We start from the raw sequence: 22,303 nt of genomic DNA, 5'->3' as shown, positions 1-22,303 counted from the left end.
TCCACATTTAAGCTTCAACTTAGGGGCATTTGAAGGTTTGTTTCTCTTTTTGTTGATCATACTTTTCAAGCAAACGTTTTCGCTTCTCTTGTATGTCGAGATGTGCCATTGTTGAGGCATATCTTGAAAACCTTAGGTTACAAGCTTTATGTCATAGGCTTCTTCATAGGTATGCTATTCCCTATTACAAAGAATTAAGCCTTGTTCCTAGCTGAGTACTTTGATTGATTCTATCAAAGTGTCACATCGATTCTAATAACCTAGAATACCATTTAGATGGCTTATATTGGGAAGCCTCCCATGTGGTGAAATTCCACTAAAGAATAGGAGGTGGAGTGCTGAGGTTGTTGGATTTTCTAAGTCTAACTGTTAGAAACCCTTCATGTACTTTTCTGATTTATTTTTGCCTACTTGTTCTGAATAATTAACAAGTTATTTACCATGTAAATACAAAAAATAAATACAAGTACATGCTCAACACATTACAGATCATTAACTGAAGGAAACAAAACAAGCACACAAGTGACACCGTTGTTTTTGGACCAGTGTCCCCCCAATGCAGGAATCTGAGGGTTTTAATTATTGAGCAGTTTCAGAATACAATTTGGGTGCCAAAACCGTCTCACCCAACAGAGAATAATCTCGGTCGTAGTACCTCTTAGTCGGAGACAAATGTTCTAGCTGAAACCCCGGATAAACACTCTGATAGCTCCCAACGCCAATTTGCTCCACGAAAACCCTAGCGTTAGGCTCTAGGGACTGTGTCAGCCCTTTCTGGCCCAACGTCACCCTAGCTCGCCCTACGTCAAGCTCTGGAGGCACTGCGTCAGCCATTAGAGCCTCTCCGTCACCTATGTTGGCTCTCTGAGGCACTGCGCAGCCCATGGCTGCCTCTGCGTGAGCCCTGTTTGGCTCTGCGTGAACCCCTGGCTGGCTCTGCGTACTTCTCTCTCGGCTTTTGCGCTGATCCCCTGGTACCATCTCTGCCTCTCTGCTTCTGTATTCACTGCCCCTCAGCTGCAACTCTGATCACTCTTTCGACTTCCTCAACAAACCCTGACCCAGAAAATCGAAATCTTGATCAACTTGGTGTGTTCTCCAAGTGATCCTCAAGCCTCCTCTTATATTTTTCTCATTGACAAATCAACGGCCGAGATTAAGTCCCTAATCAACAACTAAGACTAACTCTGGCTTGATCCATGACTTTTGGACCCTTCTAACACAGTTTTATATTAATTCACATTAATATTTTATTTTCCCTAAGTTTATACTTAGGGACTCCATTGAAAATATTAATTATTTTAATATCTCTCAAACTATTTAGAATCTACTTAAACCATTTCTAGGTATTGGAGATCTCATGTGCCTTAGCCTCCCCACCAAGTTTCGAGGCTAGAGCACATCCGATGCTACCCGAAATCAACACTCCCCCTTAGCGAGGACTGTGCTCTAGTAATACTCCTACCTGAGCATCACCCTCATCATCTGGCATCGGTCCTTATGCTGATGCTAGGCCTGCTGCCCAACATCCTTTGAAGTTGTTGCATCATGTACTGCTACCCATGGCCCTGCCACTGCGACTGTTGCATTTGTACAACAACTCCCTCTGCATCCGTGCTACTACCTATGGCTCTGCCACTACCACTGCTGCATCTGCACTACAATCCCTCTCATCATGCAACATTGTGCAGCCCATAGCACTGCCAATGCTAACTGCTGCATTGCAACTCAGTTACTGAGAAGTAAGTAACTGATCTCCCAACTCTGACATCTCTGTCGGGCTAGAGACACCCTCGATGCTAAAACTCCCTTTGTCGCTAACAAGTGCTCCCTCTCGGACCTCTGCGTTGCTGCAACAACTCTATGCATCTCCCACTGCTGCCTCATGCTGTCTTGGGAATCCTGCACTGTAGCTTCCTCTGACGCTCCATCTGCGTTCGTCTCTACTGACATTTGCCAGTATTGCTACTCCTCTTTGAGACTCCCATAGCTAGGTATAATCCAAGAGGTTGGGTACCTCAAGGATCTTGCCCCTCATTGCATGTAGCTCGTTTGACTACAGCTCGATGTCTCCCCACTTTCGCTCAAGTGGCGTGTGAGCACTCATGGCACAATATTCATCTGTCTCCACCTCCTTCTTCGCCCTTGCTGGCGCTGCCTTGGTCTCGGAAGCCTCTCCTTTGCTCTTTTTCCTCGGACACTAGCTCGCATAGTGACCCAGTTCCCCACAGTTGAAGCATTTGACCTTGGAGAGGTCCTTCTTCTTCTTCCATTTCTCCTGATTTCCCTCAAATGTTAGGGCAACATCCTCCTCTTCCTCCTTCTTGATTCTGATCCCCTTGCCGTTGCTTCCCGCCTTGCTTAGCCTTCTGATCTCTTCTTGGCGAAGAGCCGCCCACATTTCCTCCCAATCTGGAAGGGTCGCCCTGCCCAGTATGCTCTGGACAAGCACCTCCTAGTCTTCTGACACTGTGTTCAGGGCTGCTCTCACCATCAATTCTTGATCCGGCGTGGCCCTTATGGAAGTCAGTGGATCCCAGATCTCCTTCAATCGACCGAGGAAGATGTCGATCTTTTCCCCTTTCTGCATCTGGTATGACCGCAGCTGATTTTCAGGTGGCATCCTTCTCTGCACAGAAGTGTGCTGGTACATTTCTTTAGGGCCTCCCACATCTCATTTGCTGTATCCTTTTCGGCAACATGTGGTACTACATGGTCCTTGACCCAATCAAGGATGATGTTCTTGGCCCTCGCCATTGCCTCCTCATACTTGTCGTTCTCAGCTGGGTCAACTGGGATCGCTATCGTCCTCAAGGTGAAGTGCTTGACACGATTCCTGTCTAGATCGAACAAGATTCTGGCCTTCTAGACTATACGACGTTTGAGGCTCCGTCTAGTCTATACTCTTAGAAGTTCTTAGTGTGACTCCCTCTGAGCTTCGATTTCCCTCCTGGAAACCCTTCTGCCAATGTCGAGGTGCCCCCACTCCAATCGTTTAGTGCAATTGCACCATTGATCCGGATTTCTTGACTAGAAATCCTTGGTAGCAACTCCCTCCTCCTTGTTCTTGTCCTGTTAGGTACTGTTCTGACTATAGTACCCCACCAGCTTCACTCTGCAACTTACCCACAGCCTTTTAAGCCCCAACAAAATGAAGGTTAGAGCTTCTAGGCTCTGAGCAATCCCGACACCAGTGAAATCCGCACCTTCCGGCCGCGGGTGCCAATTCTTCCTGACTGAGAAGGAGGACCGGGCATTGCGTAGGTCGAGTTTGCTCCCCTCTACCACTGTGTTGATCCTCTTCCCAACTCAAACTTGATGATGCAGACACTGCGTCACCCCTTCATTGCTGCTTCTCTGCTAGGAACAACTTTTGTCACTCAGGACAACTGTTTTCTGCTACTGCTGCTTTGCTCGGTTGATGTCCTCAGTTTTTCTGTTATCTACAACCACCCTCTGATATCATGTTGGAATTTCTAAGTCTAACTGTTAGAAACCCTTAATGTACTTTTCTGATTTATTTCTACCTACTTGTTCTAGTTAATTAACAAGTTATTTACCATGTAAATACTGAAAATAAATACAAATACATGCTCAACACATTACAGATCATCAATTGAAGGAAACAAAACAAGCAAATGAGTGACACCGTTGTTTTTGGACCAATGTCCCCGGAAAAACCCAATGCGGGAAAATCGGTGCAGCTATCTGAGGGTTTTAATTATTAAGCAATTTCAGAATACAATCTGAGTGCCAAAACCGGCTCACCCAACAGAGAATAATCTTGGTAGTAGTACCTCTCAGTCGGAGACAGATGTTTTCGCTGAAACCTCAGATAAACACTCCGACAGCTCCCAGCTCCAATTTGCCCCACGAAAACCCCAACGTCAGCCTCTAGTGACTGCATTAGCCCTTTCTGGCCCAACGTCTACCCAGCGTCACCCTAGCTCGCCCTGCGTCAGCCTCTGGAGGCACTGTGTTAGCCCTTAGAGCCTCTGCGTCACCCACGCTAGCTCTCTGAGGCACTGCGTAGCTCCTAGCTGGCTTTGTGTGAGCCCTGGTTGGCTCTGCGTGAACCCCTGGCTGGCTCTGCGTCCCTCTCTCCCAACTTCTGCGTTGATTCTCCTGGCACTACCTTTGCCTCTTTGCTTTTGTATGCAGCTGCAACTCTGATCATTCTTTCGACTTCCTCAGCAAGCCCTGCCCCAGAAAATCGAAATCTTGATCAGCTTGGTGTGTTCTCCAAGTGACCCTCAAGCCTCCTCTTATACTTTTCTCGTTGACAAATCAATGGCCGAGATTAAGTTCCTAATCAACGGCTAAGATTAACTCTGGCTTGATCCACGACTTCTGGAGCCTTCCAACACAGTTTTATATTAATTCACATTAATATTTTATTTTCCCTAAGTTTAGACTTAGGGACTCCATTAAAAATATTAATTATTTTAATATCTCTTAAACTGTTTAGAATCTACCCAAACCATTTCTGGGTATTGGAGATCTCATGTGCCTTAGCCTCTCCATCTATTTTCGAGGCTAGAGCACATCCGATGCTACCCCAAATCAACAGAGGTGACAGTGGCATCCACCTCATTGTTGCCTTTGTCTGGTTTTTTTCTTGTGAGGCCTCTCACAAGACCTGCTAGATTTTGAGGCAACAAGGCTTTTAGAGATTTGTGGTTGTGATGGCTATTAGTCATGCTCTATTTTTATTTTTCCTTAATATGAATTGGAAAATAATAGAATTGATCCTGAGCTTATAAAAGCAATCATAATATTCTATTCTCATGTTTATGCATTTTTTTGGTACATTTTTAAAATCAGATTACCTTCTTGAAATAGTGTTAGACGTTGCAATTTCACAAACGCCTTGAGACTTGATTATCATGATACATATCTATATTATCTTCTGCCAATGCATTTGAGCTGATAGGATAATTAATGAACAGTAACATATCATTCCCGAGTAGTCTTTTTGCTTAATACTAGCTTAGCAAATGTTAGTGTCTTCTGTAAGTCAGAAAACGTCATAATCTGTCAATGTAGGATTTGATTTTATAACTTTGTATTTGATAAAGTTGACGTGAATTCAGATTACCATAAAGAGCTCATTTATTCCTTTCTGAATTGAGAGCCAGTATAAAATGTTAGTTTCTTACCAACTTTCTTGATATCTTAAAAATTCAGTGAAAACAATTAGCAAGATTATGGGCCATCTTTATACCTATACAATGATGGCACGGGAAAGGTTTACAAACTTTTTAAATTCCCAGGACAGGACCTTGGGAGCTTTGGTCTTGTTTTCTACAGGAGCAAATCTCTTCAGAGATGAACATGAAATTCTTAGAATTTTTTGGCATTGCTTTGGCAATGAGGTCCTTCTTTGGGGAGGCTGTTATTGATCTTCTAAAGTTATGTTTATATTCTTGAAATCCATAGATTGTTTCTTTTTTTCTAACCATTATTTGTTCAAAGATATGTGGTTGATCTAATTTTCAATTTTTTAAACAGGGATGCTTTCTTATGTCTTCAACCACCAGCAATACTGACATGGCCCCAAGCGCAAGGGCTGAAAATATGGTAAAAATTTGACACAATGAATTTAAAGAAAATGTTACGAAATTTATGTTGATAGATGTATTTTCTTGCAGGTTCAAGCACTTTGCTAAGATGTCAGAATATCGTTTTAAATGCTTTTTGGTAGGGAGCTCATTGAAATTTTAAATTTGATTATTTTTATTAAAGTGAGCCTTTGTATAATCATTTGATATAAATTTGTTGTGAAGTTTATCTTATGAACCAAGCCAATTCCTTTTACTTCTGCATTGAAATTGTCAATTTTGAGAAGGATGCATGCACATTAGTTAAAGATGCGGCAAATACATCACAGATAACCTGGTAATCCAAGATAGGCTGTCCATTTGAATTTTTCTATACACTCATATACATCATCTAATGTTACATACACATGACATCCTTAGGAAGTTACAAGTGTAGCTCCAACCTTATCATCGTTGTTTGATACACATTACTAACCTTGTAGTAATCACTAACGTTTATAGTGGTCACACATTACAAACATTAGTGGCTTATTTCACCTTGGAAAGGGCCTGTTGGGAATTTTCTGTGGTCCAAACCTAACCAGTGTAAAGGTTTTCACAAAATCCACTGGGAATTAGATTATGCTATGAGAATTTGGTGGTTTGGGTTCATTAATACCAGCCTGCAAGCAGAAGCACTCTGTGCCAAATGGGTGATTCACGAGGGGAAAGAGGCCTGGAAGGGCTTCCACAAACATTGGGTCAGCCAAGGTTTGCCACCTGGAAAGCAGTCATGGTAGGGAATTTTTCTTCAAACCCTCTTCTGTACTTCTTGTGTTAAAGTTGCTGACATTGTGTTTTATAAGGTGTTTGGAAGGCCAGGGAGGCTATTAAGCGTTTTCTTCCTAATAGGAGCCTTCCCTGCTGGCTGACCTATGTTTTAATTCACATTTCTCTTTGGTGGATGCTTCTTGTACATGTTGAGGTTAAGCCCGTGGTCAGGATCCCTTGGTTCTCAGCTTTAAGGCTCTGTAAACGGGGCATTTTTTCAGTAGTCTCGGACCTGGATACCTTGCGCTAAGCTTAAGTGAAAATTTTCTTTGACTAATGGGGATAAGCTTGAGGTATAATGCATCCATGGTCTTATTTTCGATGACTTTGTGCTCAATCTCAGCCTTCCAATGCCTTCGGCTTGGTGATGTGATTGGAAATGGGGAAGGGCCATGTCTTTCTCTTGTCACAAGTTACAACTTGGCTATTGTGTATAAGTGGATGTGTTCCAAGCTGTTCCTTGAAGGCTGACTGAAAAAGTTGCGGTGGCTGAAATCAAAGCAAAAAACTTGTCTGTTTAGGCTTTGCAATATATGGAAGTCTATCCCCAAAAACATTCTTTGCCTGGTGTTTAACGATTGGAGGTCTTCTAGTTGATAAGAGATTCTCAGATTAGCATACGTAGCTGTCCATAGTGTGAGTGTGTTGAAACTCTCAAGCACCTATTTTGTTTCTGCCGCCTCACCAATTAAGAATGGGGGCCTAGGTCGAGTTGTTATTGTTAGAAAATAGGGATTTTCCTTTCCATAGTAATTGCTTGTGAATTTAATGAGCTGTTTTTATTAATCTTTATTCTGATTCTTTCATCAAACAATTACCATAACATGAACATGAAGATCACAGAAACAAAAGAACACAAGATATAGGCTCCAAGCCAGGGAAAAACCCCTCCAAGGGGAAAACCCAGAAAATTCTCTTCTTATAGAATCAGATCAAATGAGATATCCAAGACCCATGACCACAGAAAATTTCACCCTCTAGATGCCAAGTCAGACCCTCCTCTAGCACAACAAATCCATCATCAAGAGATCAGCAACAAGAGATATACCAAAGCAGATCTTCCACAAACTCTAGCTCAAGAAGATATCCTCTCTTTCTAACTTCGTTCCTTCACTTTTTCTTTGCCCTCTCTGCAATATTTCAGACCACAATTCATCAAGTGTGTGTCCAAATGAGCTCCATCTTCCCTCTATTTATATAGTTCAGAGGGGTGCGAATAGACATGTCCATTGGGGCAAGGCCGACTTGACATGTAGGCCGACTTGGCACCTAGAGGGGTTTCTGACCCAAAATTACATATTTAAAAATTAATTTTCCTTTTTCTTTACAATAGGTCCAAATAGGACTTTGACTTTGACTCAAAAACCTAGAAGCATGAAGAACATGCTTGTCTAGAAAAATACTAATAATTTTTCTTTTTCTGTTCGTTTCTTTTTACCCAAAATACATAATAGTACAAATTATGAAGACCGAAACTAGTTAGATTTCTCCAACACTCTTCATAATTGTATGCCCGGTACATGGATACTCTCAAACTGAAATATTCTCATAAGAAGAGTTGGATTGATAAACCATCTTTAATCATAAACATCATAACCAACATTATCAACATAGCAAGGCCTTGATGAACAACCTCTATCTCTCCACTATATTAGAGCGCAATGCTGGGAGGATTTACGTGAGATACCACACTACTTCTCAAGGCACATACCCCATTTGTATATTCACCAGGTATGCCCTTCTAGGACTATTCTTATCTTGGATTCCCAATCCTCTTCGACCACTCTTGTCTTGGATACCTTGTCTAATCCTCAAAGAGTGTTGGTCCACGGGACTACTTCCTATCTTGGATTCCCAATCCTCAAAGAGTACCAGTCTCAAATTCTTATCCAATCCTCATGACCCCATTCTCCCTCCATGGCCTTCACTTGATGTACTATTGTTAGTCCCGGCCTAGAGCATGGCACATGAAGAAGAGAATACATGGAACATGAAGAAGAGAATATAGTGTCCATCTACCTCTCAACCAAATAGGAGATCCTCATTCCCTCTTGATCAGAAAATAGATCTTTTCTCCTTTTCAAACATTTAAGGAGACTTATTACTCCCTCTCAAGCATAGAGGAGATTCCTTACTTCCTTTCAATTGGGAAGTCATAACCACAAGTTCTTTAGCTTGTCTTTATCAATACATTAGCTACTAATTCTTCATGGAGATTTTTAAGTAGTAGCTGCATGACTCCTTCCTTTGCATCTCATCATATTGAGCTTTTATCTTTCTAGATATAATGGATCCAAACTTTGATAGGATTTGGGCCACCAATCTTTCATATTACTTTCCTCTAGTCGTCACCAGCAGAGGCATTATATTGAGCCAATCGAAGTAGAGCTAATCATAGCTCCCTCTAATCATGAAAGTGATCTTCATTGTCATCGAAACATAAACATTAGGTTATCTTCTTGTACTGCTACCTTTCAATCCCAAGATGATGTAGACATCTTGACCACATAATCCTCCAAGGATTACCAAATCCATCCACTTAATCCATGTATTCAATGAATTGAGTTCAAAACAAATAGTTGTAGATATACTTGCCTCAACTGCCATTATGCATTTCTGCAACATCTTTCCGGTAGCAAAACCATATACCAACCAGATAACCAATATCAAATCATCAATAAATTACCTCATTATGATGGCCTTTTATCAAGATATCAGATTCTGCTTACTTGATCAACATCCTTCTGCATATTGTACAAAAAACCCTCTCCATGTTTTTCACTTTTTCAATCAAAGTGCTCATGGAACGAACTAAACAATAAGTTGCAATATCTTCTTTCTTGGAGTTGTCATTATCAACTCTCTCTCTTTCTTCAGAAGACCATATTTGATGTTGATCAATATCATCAGATGAATTCTCCTTCCAACCTCTCCACATGCTTTTGCAATATGTCCTACCAAGGAGCCAAGTCATATTCCAAGCTGATCATTGATATCAGAGTTACCAGATCATAATAGCCTTTTAGTTAAGGCATCATGTCAAGTTCCATTACTAGCTCCCTCTAAATCAACATTCCTTTGCATGTTTTGTCTCCATATTGCAATAAGGTTTTGCTTCATCTTTCAAACATCAGCGTGGTCTAGATTGAACTCATTAGCTGGAAGCTTCAACATTATGTCCATCAGGGTTCTTACAATTCCCTCTTTCCATCATGCTCATCATTATCAAGGAGTCATCATCAAGCATGAGTCTTGCTTTGCTTTGCTTTTCCATCTTTCTCTTGCTTCCTTTATCATGTACCTGCAATTTTCACTGACAAGTACAATCAAGCAAAATATACAAAGACAAGAGCATGATGTCAATTCTATCAATCCAGGGTTTCCATGGTTTCTTAGAAGGTATACTTTTAGGGTTCTAGAGATAAACCCTATATTTCTTGATCTAACCCTTATTAGAGTTTTAGCAGAAACATTAACCCTAGGGTTTTGATTTTCAACTCTTGCTAGGGTTTTAATACATATCCTAGAAATTCTCACTGCTGCATAATAATATAAAACCCTCAACTGTTGCACTGATTTTCCCTAGTTGGGTTTTTCTAGGGACATTTGTCCAAAAATAACTGTCATATTATTATGTGAGTGTGCTAGATTTTCTCAGTTTCTAGTGCTATTTTCTTTCGCAGTTTATTTGTGAAGGTTGTAGTGTGAATTATTTGATATTTGCCATAGCAGATAAATTGTTAAATTAATTAGCAATTAGAAAAATAATTTCCAATTGCTGCAACAAGATTTCAGACTTGAAATTTTCACACAAAATAGGAGATTTTGTGCGCATAGAATTAGGCCCTAGTGCGCTAAGAAATAAGGCTACTGGTACGCAAGGTTTCGGACTTGGATTAAGGTTTAGGAGCAATGTGTTTCAAGCTAGGTTAGTAATGAGAACAAGTTTGTTCTGAAAGTGAAACAAATTGCCTTGTAAGAGACCTAATTGCTTGAACTCTATTAATAAATACTACAACAAAGAAGACGGTTTTCCCAAGAAAAATTAGTGTGTTAAATTGTGCAATTGTCTTTATCTCTATGTTTATTCCGCTGCTTATAAGTGTTAAGAAATTTTGTGTCTTGGTGAAAGAAGTTTGCAGTTGCCTTAGTTTCAGTTAATTCATCTAAGCAGTTGCAGAATTTCGTGGAAAATCAACAAGGAGAGAAATCGTCCATGACTCGAGCTATCATGGCCACTTGAGACAATTTTGTTAATGAAAAAATAGAAAATGTACGAGATTTTCTTACAATTGATCATTAGTAATGACTCTCCATGCTCTTTAAATAGAGATCTTGGGCCAATTAGATGTTAAGCCACATACCAATAGCCATTAGAATGAGGAGAATATGAGTTGCTGTTTCACTCTATGTTTGGAACGTATTACGATGCAACTAATGCATACTAAAGAAATATACTAAAAACACATTTTTACCTAAAGACACATTATGTCAAGTTGATCTTAACTAACTCCTAAGTTTTAAGTGTATAAATATCCTAACATCCCACCATAAGAACAACTTGGGATAGGATTTAAGCATTTTCAAAGGTGACACTAGGAGAAGGAAGGAGGAATTTGAGCTAATCCCACCTTAATGACAACTTTTAGAACTCCTAATATAGATCAAAGTTTAGAAAACTTAGCTTTTGTAAGAGAATTGTGAAAATGTCTACAACTTGATCATCTGTTGGGCAAGAGAGCACTTCAATAACTTGATCATGAATGAACTTTTTGATGAAGTGTATTTGTAGCTTGATGTGTTTGTTCACTATTGTTGAACCAGATCTTTGGCAAGCTTGATTACTCTTTGATTGTTGTACCAGAGGGTGGTTTGATTGTTGCTGGTGGAATCCAAACTTTGAAAATATCTATCAAAGCCACAAGGCTTCTTGAGTTGCACTAATTGCTGCTCTGTGCTTTGCTTACATTGAAGAAAGAGTAATAACGTGCTGCTTCTTACAAACCTAAGTGACAGGTTGTGAACCAAGACTAAAAAGATATCCCACAAATTATAGTAGATTTCTAATATCAGGATCACCAATGCAATTTAAATTTGTGAAACCAACCAACAAGGGTGTCCTCCTTGAACTATAATGTATCCTAAATTGAATTGTACCCTGAATATACCGAAGTACTATTTGCTTCTTTCCAATGACTTTCATGTGGTGTTTGCATATACCGGGTAACAAGACCAACACCAAAGGCAATAGTAGCATGGGTATGCATCAAATATAAGAGGTTACCAATTGACTGAGAGTACAAAGTGGCATTAGCTTCGAGTGTAGTGTAGGTGGTGGAATGTTTGACTCCATTCTACAAGGGAAAAGGGGTTGCTTTACAATTTTCCATGTGAAAGTGGCGAAGAAAGTCACATGCATACTTTGACCGGGAAAGAGAAGTTACTTCCTTGTTTTGCAATACTTGGAGGCCAAGGAAGTAATGCAATTATTGTGAAAATTCTATCACTGCAGCAAATGATTTACTTTTCCTACTTATTTCACCATAAGTTAATCATGAAATTACTTCAATAAACATTAAAGTAATTACTGCTGCAGATATCACACCGTAATACAGAAACAAACATATGCACAAGAATCAACACATTGACACAGTGATTTTGGACTAATGTCCCCAGAAAAAGCCAATGTGGGAAAACCGGTGCTGCAAGGGAGGATTTTATTATTCAGTAATTTTCCAGTACAACAAGGTGCCAAACTGGCTTACCCACAGATAGACAAATTTTCCAACACTTCTTCTGAACCCAACGTTAGCGCTACTGATTTCTGCATGACCTGAAACCCTCTGCGTCAGCTTGTTGAGACTTTGCGTAACCTCTTTGTCCTTCTGCGTCACTCCTGCAGCCTCTGCGTGGATGATGTAGGCCCTGTTGGCTCTGCGCAGTCTCTGCTGCCTCTTCGTGGCTTCCTCTGGCCTTGCATCTGCCTTTTCTGCCTCTGTGCTAATCTCCTGTCTCTCTGTTCCATACTTGCTGCCTCCTGACTGCTCTCCAGACCACTAGTTCAATTTCTCAGCTAACCCTGCTCCAGAAATTGAACTGACTGGTCTCCTTCAGTGTGTTCTCCAAGTGACCCTCAAGCCTCCTCTTATACTTTTCTCGTTGACAAATCAACGACCGAGATTAAGTCCCTAATCAATGACTAAGATTAGATCTGGCTTGATCCATGACTTTTGGACCATTCTAACACAGATTTATATTAATACACATTAATATTTTATTTTCCCTAAGTTTAGACTTAGGGACTCCATTAAAAATATTAATTATTTTAATATCTCCCAAACTGTTTAGAATCTACCCAAACCCTTTCTGGGTATTGGAGATCTCATGTGCTTTAGCCTCTCCACCAATTTTCGTGGCTAAATCACATCCGATGCTACCCCAAATCAACACTGCCTCTTAGCGAGGACTATGCTCTATTAATACTCCTTACTGAGTATCACCCTGATCATCCAGCATCGGTCTCTGTGCTAATGCTAAGCCTCCCTGCCCAACATCCTCTGCACTGCTGCATCTTGTACTGTTGCCCATGACTCTGCTACTGCCACTGTTGCATCTATACGACAACTCCCTTTGCATCCGTGTTGCTGCTGGTCCTTTCTCCCAGCACTACATCCACACTGCAACTCCCTCTGCATCTGTGTTGCTGTTGGTCCATTCTCCCGACACTGCATTTGCACTGCAACTCCCTCTTCATTCGTGCTGCTAACACACTCATTTTTACTTCTTAAAGGGGTTCTTTACCATCCCCATCTTTTCCTTGAAGTAGTCAAATTTTGACTTTCCAAGTGCCTTGGTGAGGATATCTACCACCTTTTTTCTTGTAGGAGTGTAGCTCAATTGTACAACTCCTCGTTGGACACAATCTCTGACAAAGTGACACCGGATATCAATATGCTTCTACCTATCATGAAACACTGGATTCTCAGAGAGTTTGATGCAACTCTGATTATCACACATGATCCTGGTCGCACCAACAGTTTTCTAAGCCATATGGCCTCACATGAAGTTGTGCTTGCTGCCATATATTTTGCCTCAGATGAGCTCAGAGCCACGAACTTCTGTTTCCTATTGCACCAGGAGGTCATTCCCGATCCAATGTTGAAACAGTACCCAGAGGCACTTTTCCGATCCACTGAACTTCCTGCCCAATTTGCATCAGTAAATCCACTCAACCTGATATCCTTCCCCTTTGTATATAAGAGCCCATAATCAACTGTTCCCTGTAAAATACCTGAGAATGTGTTTGGCTATTGCCCAGTGTGCCCTGTTTGGTTCCACCATGCACTGACTGAGGGTGTTGATAGTGTAGCAAATATTTGGCCTGGTATTGACCAGATACATCAGGGACCCTATGAGCTGCCGGTATAGGGTGGGATCAACATCCTTGTCTTCTGATGCATCAATCTTCTTCCAGTTGGTGATCATTGGCGTAGCCATAGGTCTACAGTCTCCCATCCCAAACCTTTTCAGGATTTCTGTAGCATACCTCCCTTGCCCAAGGAAGATTTCTCCTTTCTGCTGCCAAACTTCCAACCCTAGGAAGTAGTGCATTCGTCCCAGATCCTTCATGTCGAAGTTTGTGGCTAGATTCTTCTTGCAGTCCTCAAAGACTCTGGATGATCTTGTTAGAAAGAGATCATCCACATATAATACTAAAATAAGTGGCTCGTTCTCTACGACTAGATAGTGGAGATTCAGATTCGCGTCACTCTTGACAAACTCCATCTTCTGCAAGTAGCCATCTATTCGACCATACCACGCTCTCGGTGCCTGCTTCAGCCCATACAAGACTTTCTTCAGTCAGCATACATGAGACTTCTTCTCATGAGTTTCAAAGCCCTCTGGTTGTTCAATGTATACCTCTTCTTCTATTACCTCATTCAGAAATGCCATTTTGACATCCATCTGATGGATCTCCCATCCCATCTGGGCTGCAAGAGATATCACGGCCCTAATAGATGTATACCTGGCTACCGGGGCGAAGGTTTCCTCATAGTCAATCCCTTCCTTTTGAGCATACCCCTTAACCACGAACCTGGCCTTGTATTTCTCAACACTACTGTCCGCAACATATTTGATCTTGTAGATCCATCTTGAACCTACCATAGTTCTGTCTTGAGGCCCTGACACCACCTCCCAGACATCATTCGCCATTATGGAGTTATACTCCTCTATCATCGCATCTAGCTAGACCTGATGCTGAGATGCCTCCTTGAAACTGGCAGGCTCTCCATCCTGAGCTACTAACGCCTGATATTTGTCTGGTTGTTTTCGCTCCCTCTTACTGTTCCTTGGCTCTCCGATGAAGTTCTCTGCATCACATAGAATCTGACGAAGTTCCCTGCTAGTTCTTCCTTTGCCAGCAGGTGCTTCTGTTCGCTCCTCCTCCTCATCTTGAGAATCTTCCTAACATGAGGAAGAATTCTTCTCTTCCATTGGTTGAAGATGCATGACCAACGGATCCTCTTTCGACTACTCGTCGGAAGGCATTTCGCGAGATCTTCTGAAAGCTCTGTCCTCCATGAACTTTACATCTCGTCGTACTACTACCTTCCTGCTCCCTGGAAGATAGATTCTTTATGCCTTAGTGTTCTCGCTATATCCCACGAGATATCCCTTTTCTGCAATCTGATCCAGCTTCTTCCTCTTTTCTTCGGGTATGCGACAATATGCTAAACTCCCAAATATCTTGAAATGACTGACTTCAGGCGTCTTCCCAGTGAAGACTTTCTCTGGAGTAATCTTGCCCAATGCCCGATGAGGAGTCCTGTTTTGAACGTAGACAACTGTGTTGCATGCTTCCGCCCATAAGAATTTTGGCCTAGCTGCTTCTACAATAGTCCTATTTTTTCTTTCTGCCACCCCATTCTGCTCCGGATTGTAGGGAGTTGTCCACTCTCTTCTGATGCCCTCCTTAGCGCAATAATTAGTGAAGTCCTTATCGACATACTCTCCACCATTATCTGAATGCAAAACTTTTATTTTCTTCCCTGTTAGATTCTCCACCAGAGCCTTGAACTCCTTGAATCTACAGAAAACCTCATCCTTGGTTTTCAGAAAATAAATACAAGTTTTCCTCGAGTGGTCATCAATGAAGGTAAGGAAATACTTGACACCGCTGAGAGCTTTGACGGACATAGGTCCACACGTATTTGAGTGTATCAATCCTAGTACACTCTTGGCCCTGTGTTTGCTCCTAGGAAATGGCACCTTGGCATACTTTCCTAGAGCGCATCCCCTGCATACATCATCTCGTTCTGTGCTCAGATCTGGAACTCCTTTTACAGTGCTCTTGAGAATTCTCAGAGCTCCATGGTGCAAGTGATCCATCCTTTTGTGCCATAGTTCGTTCAAGTCCTTGTCCCCATGACTGCCTATTAGTGCCATTGGTGATTCTAGTTGTAATCTATACAACCGATTACTTTTGATCTCGATCTGCACTTTCTTTTTCCAGCTCGAGTGTTTGGCGAATACCCTTTCCTTGATGAAGTAGATGTCATAGCCCTTGCCTTGTAGTTGTGACATGGAAAGCAAGTTCATCCACAATCTTGGTACATGCAACACATTTGTGGCACGAAACCGCTCTCCCGATTCTGTCTGAAAAACTATGGTACCCTTTCCTACTGGAGTACACTTTGTCTTGTTCCCCATGGTGATCTGAAAGTTCATCTTCTCTTCTTGATATTCTGAGAAACACTCCCTGGTTCATGTCATATGCCACGAGGCTCCACTGTCTATATACCATACTTTTGATGATGCAACACTAGTCATGCACGCCACTTCTTCTTCTAGCCTGGAAGCCAACATAGAGAAATCAAAATCTCTTTCTCTTGTGCAATCTTCTGAAAATCTGTGTGAGTCCCCTGAGGTGGATGCCTTTGCATCGTGGTCTCGACCCATAACTGATTTTCCCTCTCTGTCTCTGATTACTTGCTTTGATACCATGTGAAAATTCTATCACTGCAGCAACTTATTTACTTTTTCTACTTATTTCACCATAAGCTAATCATGAAATTACTTCAATAAACATTAAAATAAATACCGCTGCAAATATCACACTGTAATACAAAAACAAACATATGCACAAGAATCAACACATTGACACAGTTATTTTGGACTAATCTCTGTGGAAAAACCCAACGTGGGAAAACCGGTGTAGCAAGGGAGGATTTTATTATTCAACAATTTTCTAGTACAACAAGGTGCCAAACTGGCTTACCCACAGATAGACAAATTTTCCAGCACTTCTTCCAAACCTAGCGTCAACCCTACTGACCTCTGCGTGCCTTGAAACCCTCTGCATCAGCCTGTTGAGACTCTGTGCAGCCTCTCTGGCCTTCTGTGTCACTCTTGCAGCCTCTGCGTGGATGATGCAGGCCCTGTTGGCTCTGCGCAGTCTCTGCTGCCTCTGCGTGGCTTCCTGTAGCCTTGCGTTTGCCTTTTCTGCCTTTGTCTTGATCTCTTGTCTCTTTGTTCTGTACTCGCTGCCTCCTGACTGCTCTCCAGACCACTGGTTCAATTTCTCAGCTAACCCCACTCCAACAATTGAACTGACTGGTCTTCCTTAGTGTGTTCTCCAAGTGACCCTCAAGCCTCCTTTTATACTTTTCTCGTTTGACAAATCAATGGCCGAGATTAAGTCCCTAATCAAAGACTAAGATTAGATCTGGCTTGATCCATGACTTTTGGACCATTCTAACACAGTTTTATATTAATACACATTAATATTTTATTTTCCCTAAGTTTAGACTTAGGGACTCCATTAAAAATATTAATTATTTTAATATCTCCCAAACTGTTTAGAACTGTGTTGCACGGGTACCCACACCTGGGGGTGGGGTTCTTGAACCCGTACCGGGTTCCCGCACCCAAGTACCGGATTCGGGTACGGGTTCTTCCCAGTCGAACCCAGAAGAACTGGGTTCTTCCATGAAGAACCGGGTTCTTCAAAAAAAAAATTTGGGTTCTTTTCCTTTAACGGGTTCTTGGGTTCTTCGGGTGCTTGGGTTCTTCGGGTTCTTCGGGTTGGGTTCTTTGGGTTCTTCATAAAAAAACTATATTAAAAATTTAATTTTCAAATAATTTTTTTTTAATTGAAATTTTAAAAATGATATGCCATAGAATATAGAATATATGCCATAAACGAATGATATCATTTTTGGAGTCATTGATGGTCATTGGTCTGGATTGTCCTTCAGAGATGGTTGTAAGGTCTTTTGAATGTTTCTCAAGGAAATTTTCTGCCATCATTTCCAAAGATTACAGTTTCCAAAGACTGTCTTTGTTCACATGCCTTAGCATTGCTCTGTGGGCATGACGTGCTGCTCAAGGGTAATGAATCATTGTAAAAATTTATCAACAGTGATAAGTTTTTCAAAACTTATGAGCGACACAGTATTCTGAAATCATATATGATTATGATATCTCAATATTATAAAAGGAACATTATGGGTGTACAATCCCACAAGCAGAATATCATATCATAATGGCTGTAGCTTTGTGGAAATATTTAATAAGGTGATGACCATAGTTGGAAAAAAAAGGGTAGCTGTTTGCACATTCATGAGTCCCTTCCTACCGCAGGAGACTCTTATGATTAGTCTCTCCATTAGTCATATGCTATAAATTTATAAAAACAATTTCAAAATTTATGCCCAAGGTTTGTTAGAGTCTCAATGTAAATTATGAATCTCCTGTATTTGTGGATCTTCAATGCCTTTAATATTATATGGCATCGAAACCAGAACTGGAAAAGAGACCTCTTACTCTGTAATTTGAGCCTGTAGATTCTTGTAAATCAATTTGGAATGAATTTATGAAACATTCATTCCCGAGCCAAATAAGTTAATAACCATCAAATTATAAACTGTAAATGCACACATACAGGTTCAGACATTTTCGGTCAAATAGAAAGTAAGATTCAGACCAGCCATAAGTTGTAATCAGCTGATGCTGTTAAATGGCGAAGGGCTATTTTGGAAAATGGCTAAATTAAGTATCAAAATCTGCCAATTTCTCACAGCATTCTGATAACATCATGTTAAGATTAAAACTAGGAAAATATGCCTAAATGAATAAGCGTGTTTTGTGGAAAGGTAAGGCTGCCACTGTTTTAACTTTTTGGGATTGCTTTACCACAGAGCACACCATGCATGGGGCAGGTGGATGATTAGACATCAAGAAAAGTCTAGACCAATATCAGGTTGAGAAGAATCTCCTATGAAAAAATTGTGTTTTTATATGGGAGAGACTAAACATGTTTAAATGATTATCATTAAAGTTTTCTTGTTTAAAGTTGAAAAAATATACAAATTCAAATTTCATATATATTATTAATTATAAATTTATAATTTATAAAATATAATTAAAATTTAATATTATTATATTACTCGACGAACCCACGCACCTTGTTTCCAAAAATGCCGTCCCCGTCCCCACACCCACGTTTCCTGGCAACATAGGTTTAGAATCTGCCCAAACCCTTTCTGGGTATTGGAGATCTCGTGTGCTTTAGCCTCTCTACCAATTTTCGTGGCTAGAGCACATTCGATGCTACCCCAAATCAACAATTATTCTAACTTTGTAATTTCAAACTTCTGCTTAAGGCATGATTTCACACCGGTTAAAAGTTTAGGGTCACTATTAGTGAGGATAAGGTCATCAACATAAAGAACAAGGATTATGAGATGGTTTCCTACTTTCTTGATGTAGAGATTGTGGTAATAATGAGATCTAGAAAAGATGGTGTCAAGAAGAAAGATATCCATTTTTGCATAGCAGGCTTGAGGAGCTTGTTTAATACCATAGGGAGATTTCTTAAGGTGACAAAAAGGGTTGGAGTTACTTTGAATATAATTGAGAGATTGTTCCATGTAGATTTCTTCTTGTAGATTGCCATGTAAGTAGGTTGATTCAAATCCATCTGATGGACCTCCCATCCATGTGAGGTGGCAAGGGCTAGAACAAGGCAAATGGAATTCATTTCAAGGGCAAAGGTTTCATTGTAGTCAATTTCCTTCAACTTGAGATAATCCTTTAGCAACTAAACATGCCTTACATCTTTCAACACTTCCATTTGATGCATACTTAATTCTATACACCCATTTACTTTTGGCAAGTTTTCTTCCTTTTGGAAGAGGGACAAGTTACTTAGTTGTATACACCCATTTACATTTGGCAAGTTTAATTCCTTTTGGAAGGGGGACAAGTTCCCAAGTATTGTTCGCCAATAAGGAACAATATTCTTCATTCATCACTGAATACCAATCTAGATGGCATAAAACTTTTTTAAATGTTTCTGGATCATTAAACTCTTAAACTTGAGCTCTATGTTGCATGAAACGCCTTCCTGAGTGGTGTATCGATATCAAAAACGTACTAAAATGTCGAAACTTTGTTAAAAATTCACCGAAATGCCATCAACCGCATCGTATGATGTTTCACGAATCCAAAATGCCATATGGTACGATTGGTGGCATTTTGGGGCCGTTTCTGCTGAAAACTGCCGTGTTTTAGCAAGTTAAAATGTTGTTTCGAGCACTCTCAAGGGACCAAGAAGGGCGTGGGTCCCTTCTATGGCCCAAAAATGCTTAATTAAACATTTCTCGTAAAATTGATTTCACTCCTAAGTTAATTTCATTAAAAAACTCACACTTAGAGCTCTTTATTGCTGCTCTTGATATTAGTGGTGATTTAAGTGTTACTGGAAATACTAGTAGAATTGCCACTTCTGCAAAACAAACATCTTGTTATATTTGAAGAGTTTTGAATTGAAAAATCCACAGGTGCCATTTTTACTTAGACGTTTCGAGTCGCAAACAAGACTCATCACTTCTATGGTTAGGGTTTGAAGAGTTTTGATTTGGAAAATCCACAGGTGCCATTTTTACTTCGACGTTTCGCGTCACAAACAAGACTCATCAATGTGGACGTAAAAATGGCACCTGTGGATTTTCCAAATCAAAACTCTTCAAACCCTAACCATATAAGTCTCCAAACAATATCTTGTTATATTTTTGTTGATGAGGATGCAGGTTGTTATGATTACCAATATGTGGTCAATATTTGTCTTTAGTTCATGTTTGAGTTTAGTTAGCCTCATGTATAAAGGCTGATTTTGGAACCTTCAATGTATAACCTCATCTATAAAAAGGATAATTTTGAATTTTTGCTTCATTAATCATTTATGAGAGTTAATGTAGACTTGGTTTTCCTTCTAAAATGTCATTTATGTTTCTCATTCTTTGTTTTCTCGCAAGATAATGTGTTATGTATATATATATATATATATATATATATGAAAGAATTATGTTTCGCCTAATGATTTGGGTGACATTTCCATTTTCCGGCGATGATGTTTCCAGTGGTACCCGTTTTGGAAACTTCTAGACGTTTTGTGCAAGGAGTATGATATTGATTTGTAGGATCACTAACAAGATCAACAATTGCATCTGGTGTTGGATGGACCCATCGAGGAAGATATGGTGCTTGTATACATTGATGTTCAATGGATTCATATGGAGAAAGGTGAGCAGGTGGAGGTGGATTTTCATCCTCGTTGTCATTATTTGAAGAAGAAACTAGAATAGGAAAAATAGGTGGCACAAATGTTGAAGAAGACTCGTAGACCAAAGATGGCAGAAATGCCAAATTAGGCTTGCAAGCCAAGATATTTTCATCAAATTTAACATCTCTTTTAATAAGTTTCTCATTGGAAAAGGTTGAAGTCTTCTATAACCGTTTACATCTTCATAATGTACAGCAAAAATACACTTTAGGCTATAAGGCTTTTGTTGAAAATAATAGTGAGAAAGGGTTCCTTGATTGTGCCTTAATCAAAGGAACCACAACGAGTTTCTCCTTAGCATGCTCGAGTTTCCTATAATTCAGGACGATTTCCTAAAATTTAGGAATCGTTCTCGTTACCGCTCAAACTAGCAGGGGTCTTAGGAGGTGATCCTATAGAGCAACTACTAGGTCAAGGGCAACAATGGAGCGATAGCCCACTATCACCTCGGCGAAGGCTCCCTGCTCTTACAGACTTTCACCAATGGGAGGAGACTTGGTATTAGAGGAATCAAAATAATGGATGTGTCAATGAGAGGATACAGGGTGATTCCAATGGCCTATTCCTAAGAGAGACTCAATTGTATGGCTTTCTTGCTTTGAAAGCAAGGTGATAAGCACTCTAGGAAGGTCTAAGGGGATCCTCAAGGCTAGGGTTTGGGAATGTATCTTGTAAAGATGATTCCTTGGACTAGAAATCCTTGTGGAGACTTGGCCTTTATGTGATCTTTGTGGAGTTGGAGTTGTGAAGTTGTGGGATCACATGGGACCTGGGATCACATGGGACCAAGTGGACCCAAAATTAAGTGAAGGAAGTGGAATTGATCAATCAAGGAAGGGCTTGACCTTATTGTGGAAGGGAAGAGGATCAATGGTCAAATCTTCTCAGGATAGAAGACAATGATCCAAATGAGGTTAGTAGCCAAGGGAAACCTAGGGCAAGAAACGATCCTTGGGCTAGGGCTTGCAATATACCAAAATCCCACTGTCGGAATTTCATGAAATTTGGAGGGCCTCTAGAGGAAACCCTAGCGCAGTAATGGACAAGAGATCAAAGTTTTTTGATGGCTAGCCCTAAATGACCTATGGAGGCTAGGCCTAGAGAGAGAAGGAGAGGTGAGAGAAATATGCATTCGAAAGTGACCACCTATGGAAGGACCAGTGCCTTATCCTTTGGGACGGATGGAGTTAGAAAAATTTATGGTTTGGAAAATGTTTACCTAATCAAGGTCTTCAAGCAGCTTCACATGACATTAAGGTATGAGAGTAGCTACTTGAGATTTTTATACTTCGATATGCAATAATTG

General features: G+C 40.5%; 1 protein-coding gene across 2 annotated transcripts in view; it reads left to right on the top strand.

Moving 5' to 3' along the window:
• APC7 (tetratricopeptide repeat (TPR)-containing protein) overlaps positions 1-22,303 on the top strand; it is a 344,349-nt gene that overhangs the window by 32,412 nt on the left and 289,634 nt on the right. For both annotated transcript variants that reach the window (XM_089402745.1, XM_089402746.1), the window contains exon 2: positions 5,512-5,580. In XM_089402745.1, the coding sequence (XP_089258871.1) occupies positions 5,512-5,580 (69 nt within the window). The remainder of the gene's footprint in view (positions 1-5,511; positions 5,581-22,303) is intronic.

Source organism: Pinus tabuliformis, chromosome 2_1 (assembly GCF_031772625.1).
Source record: "Pinus tabuliformis cultivar Carrire ecotype Pingquan chromosome 2_1, CPIR1, whole genome shotgun sequence".
NCBI lineage: Eukaryota > Viridiplantae > Streptophyta > Pinopsida > Pinales > Pinaceae > Pinus > Pinus tabuliformis.
This window is presented reverse-complemented; position numbering and strand designations above follow the sequence as displayed.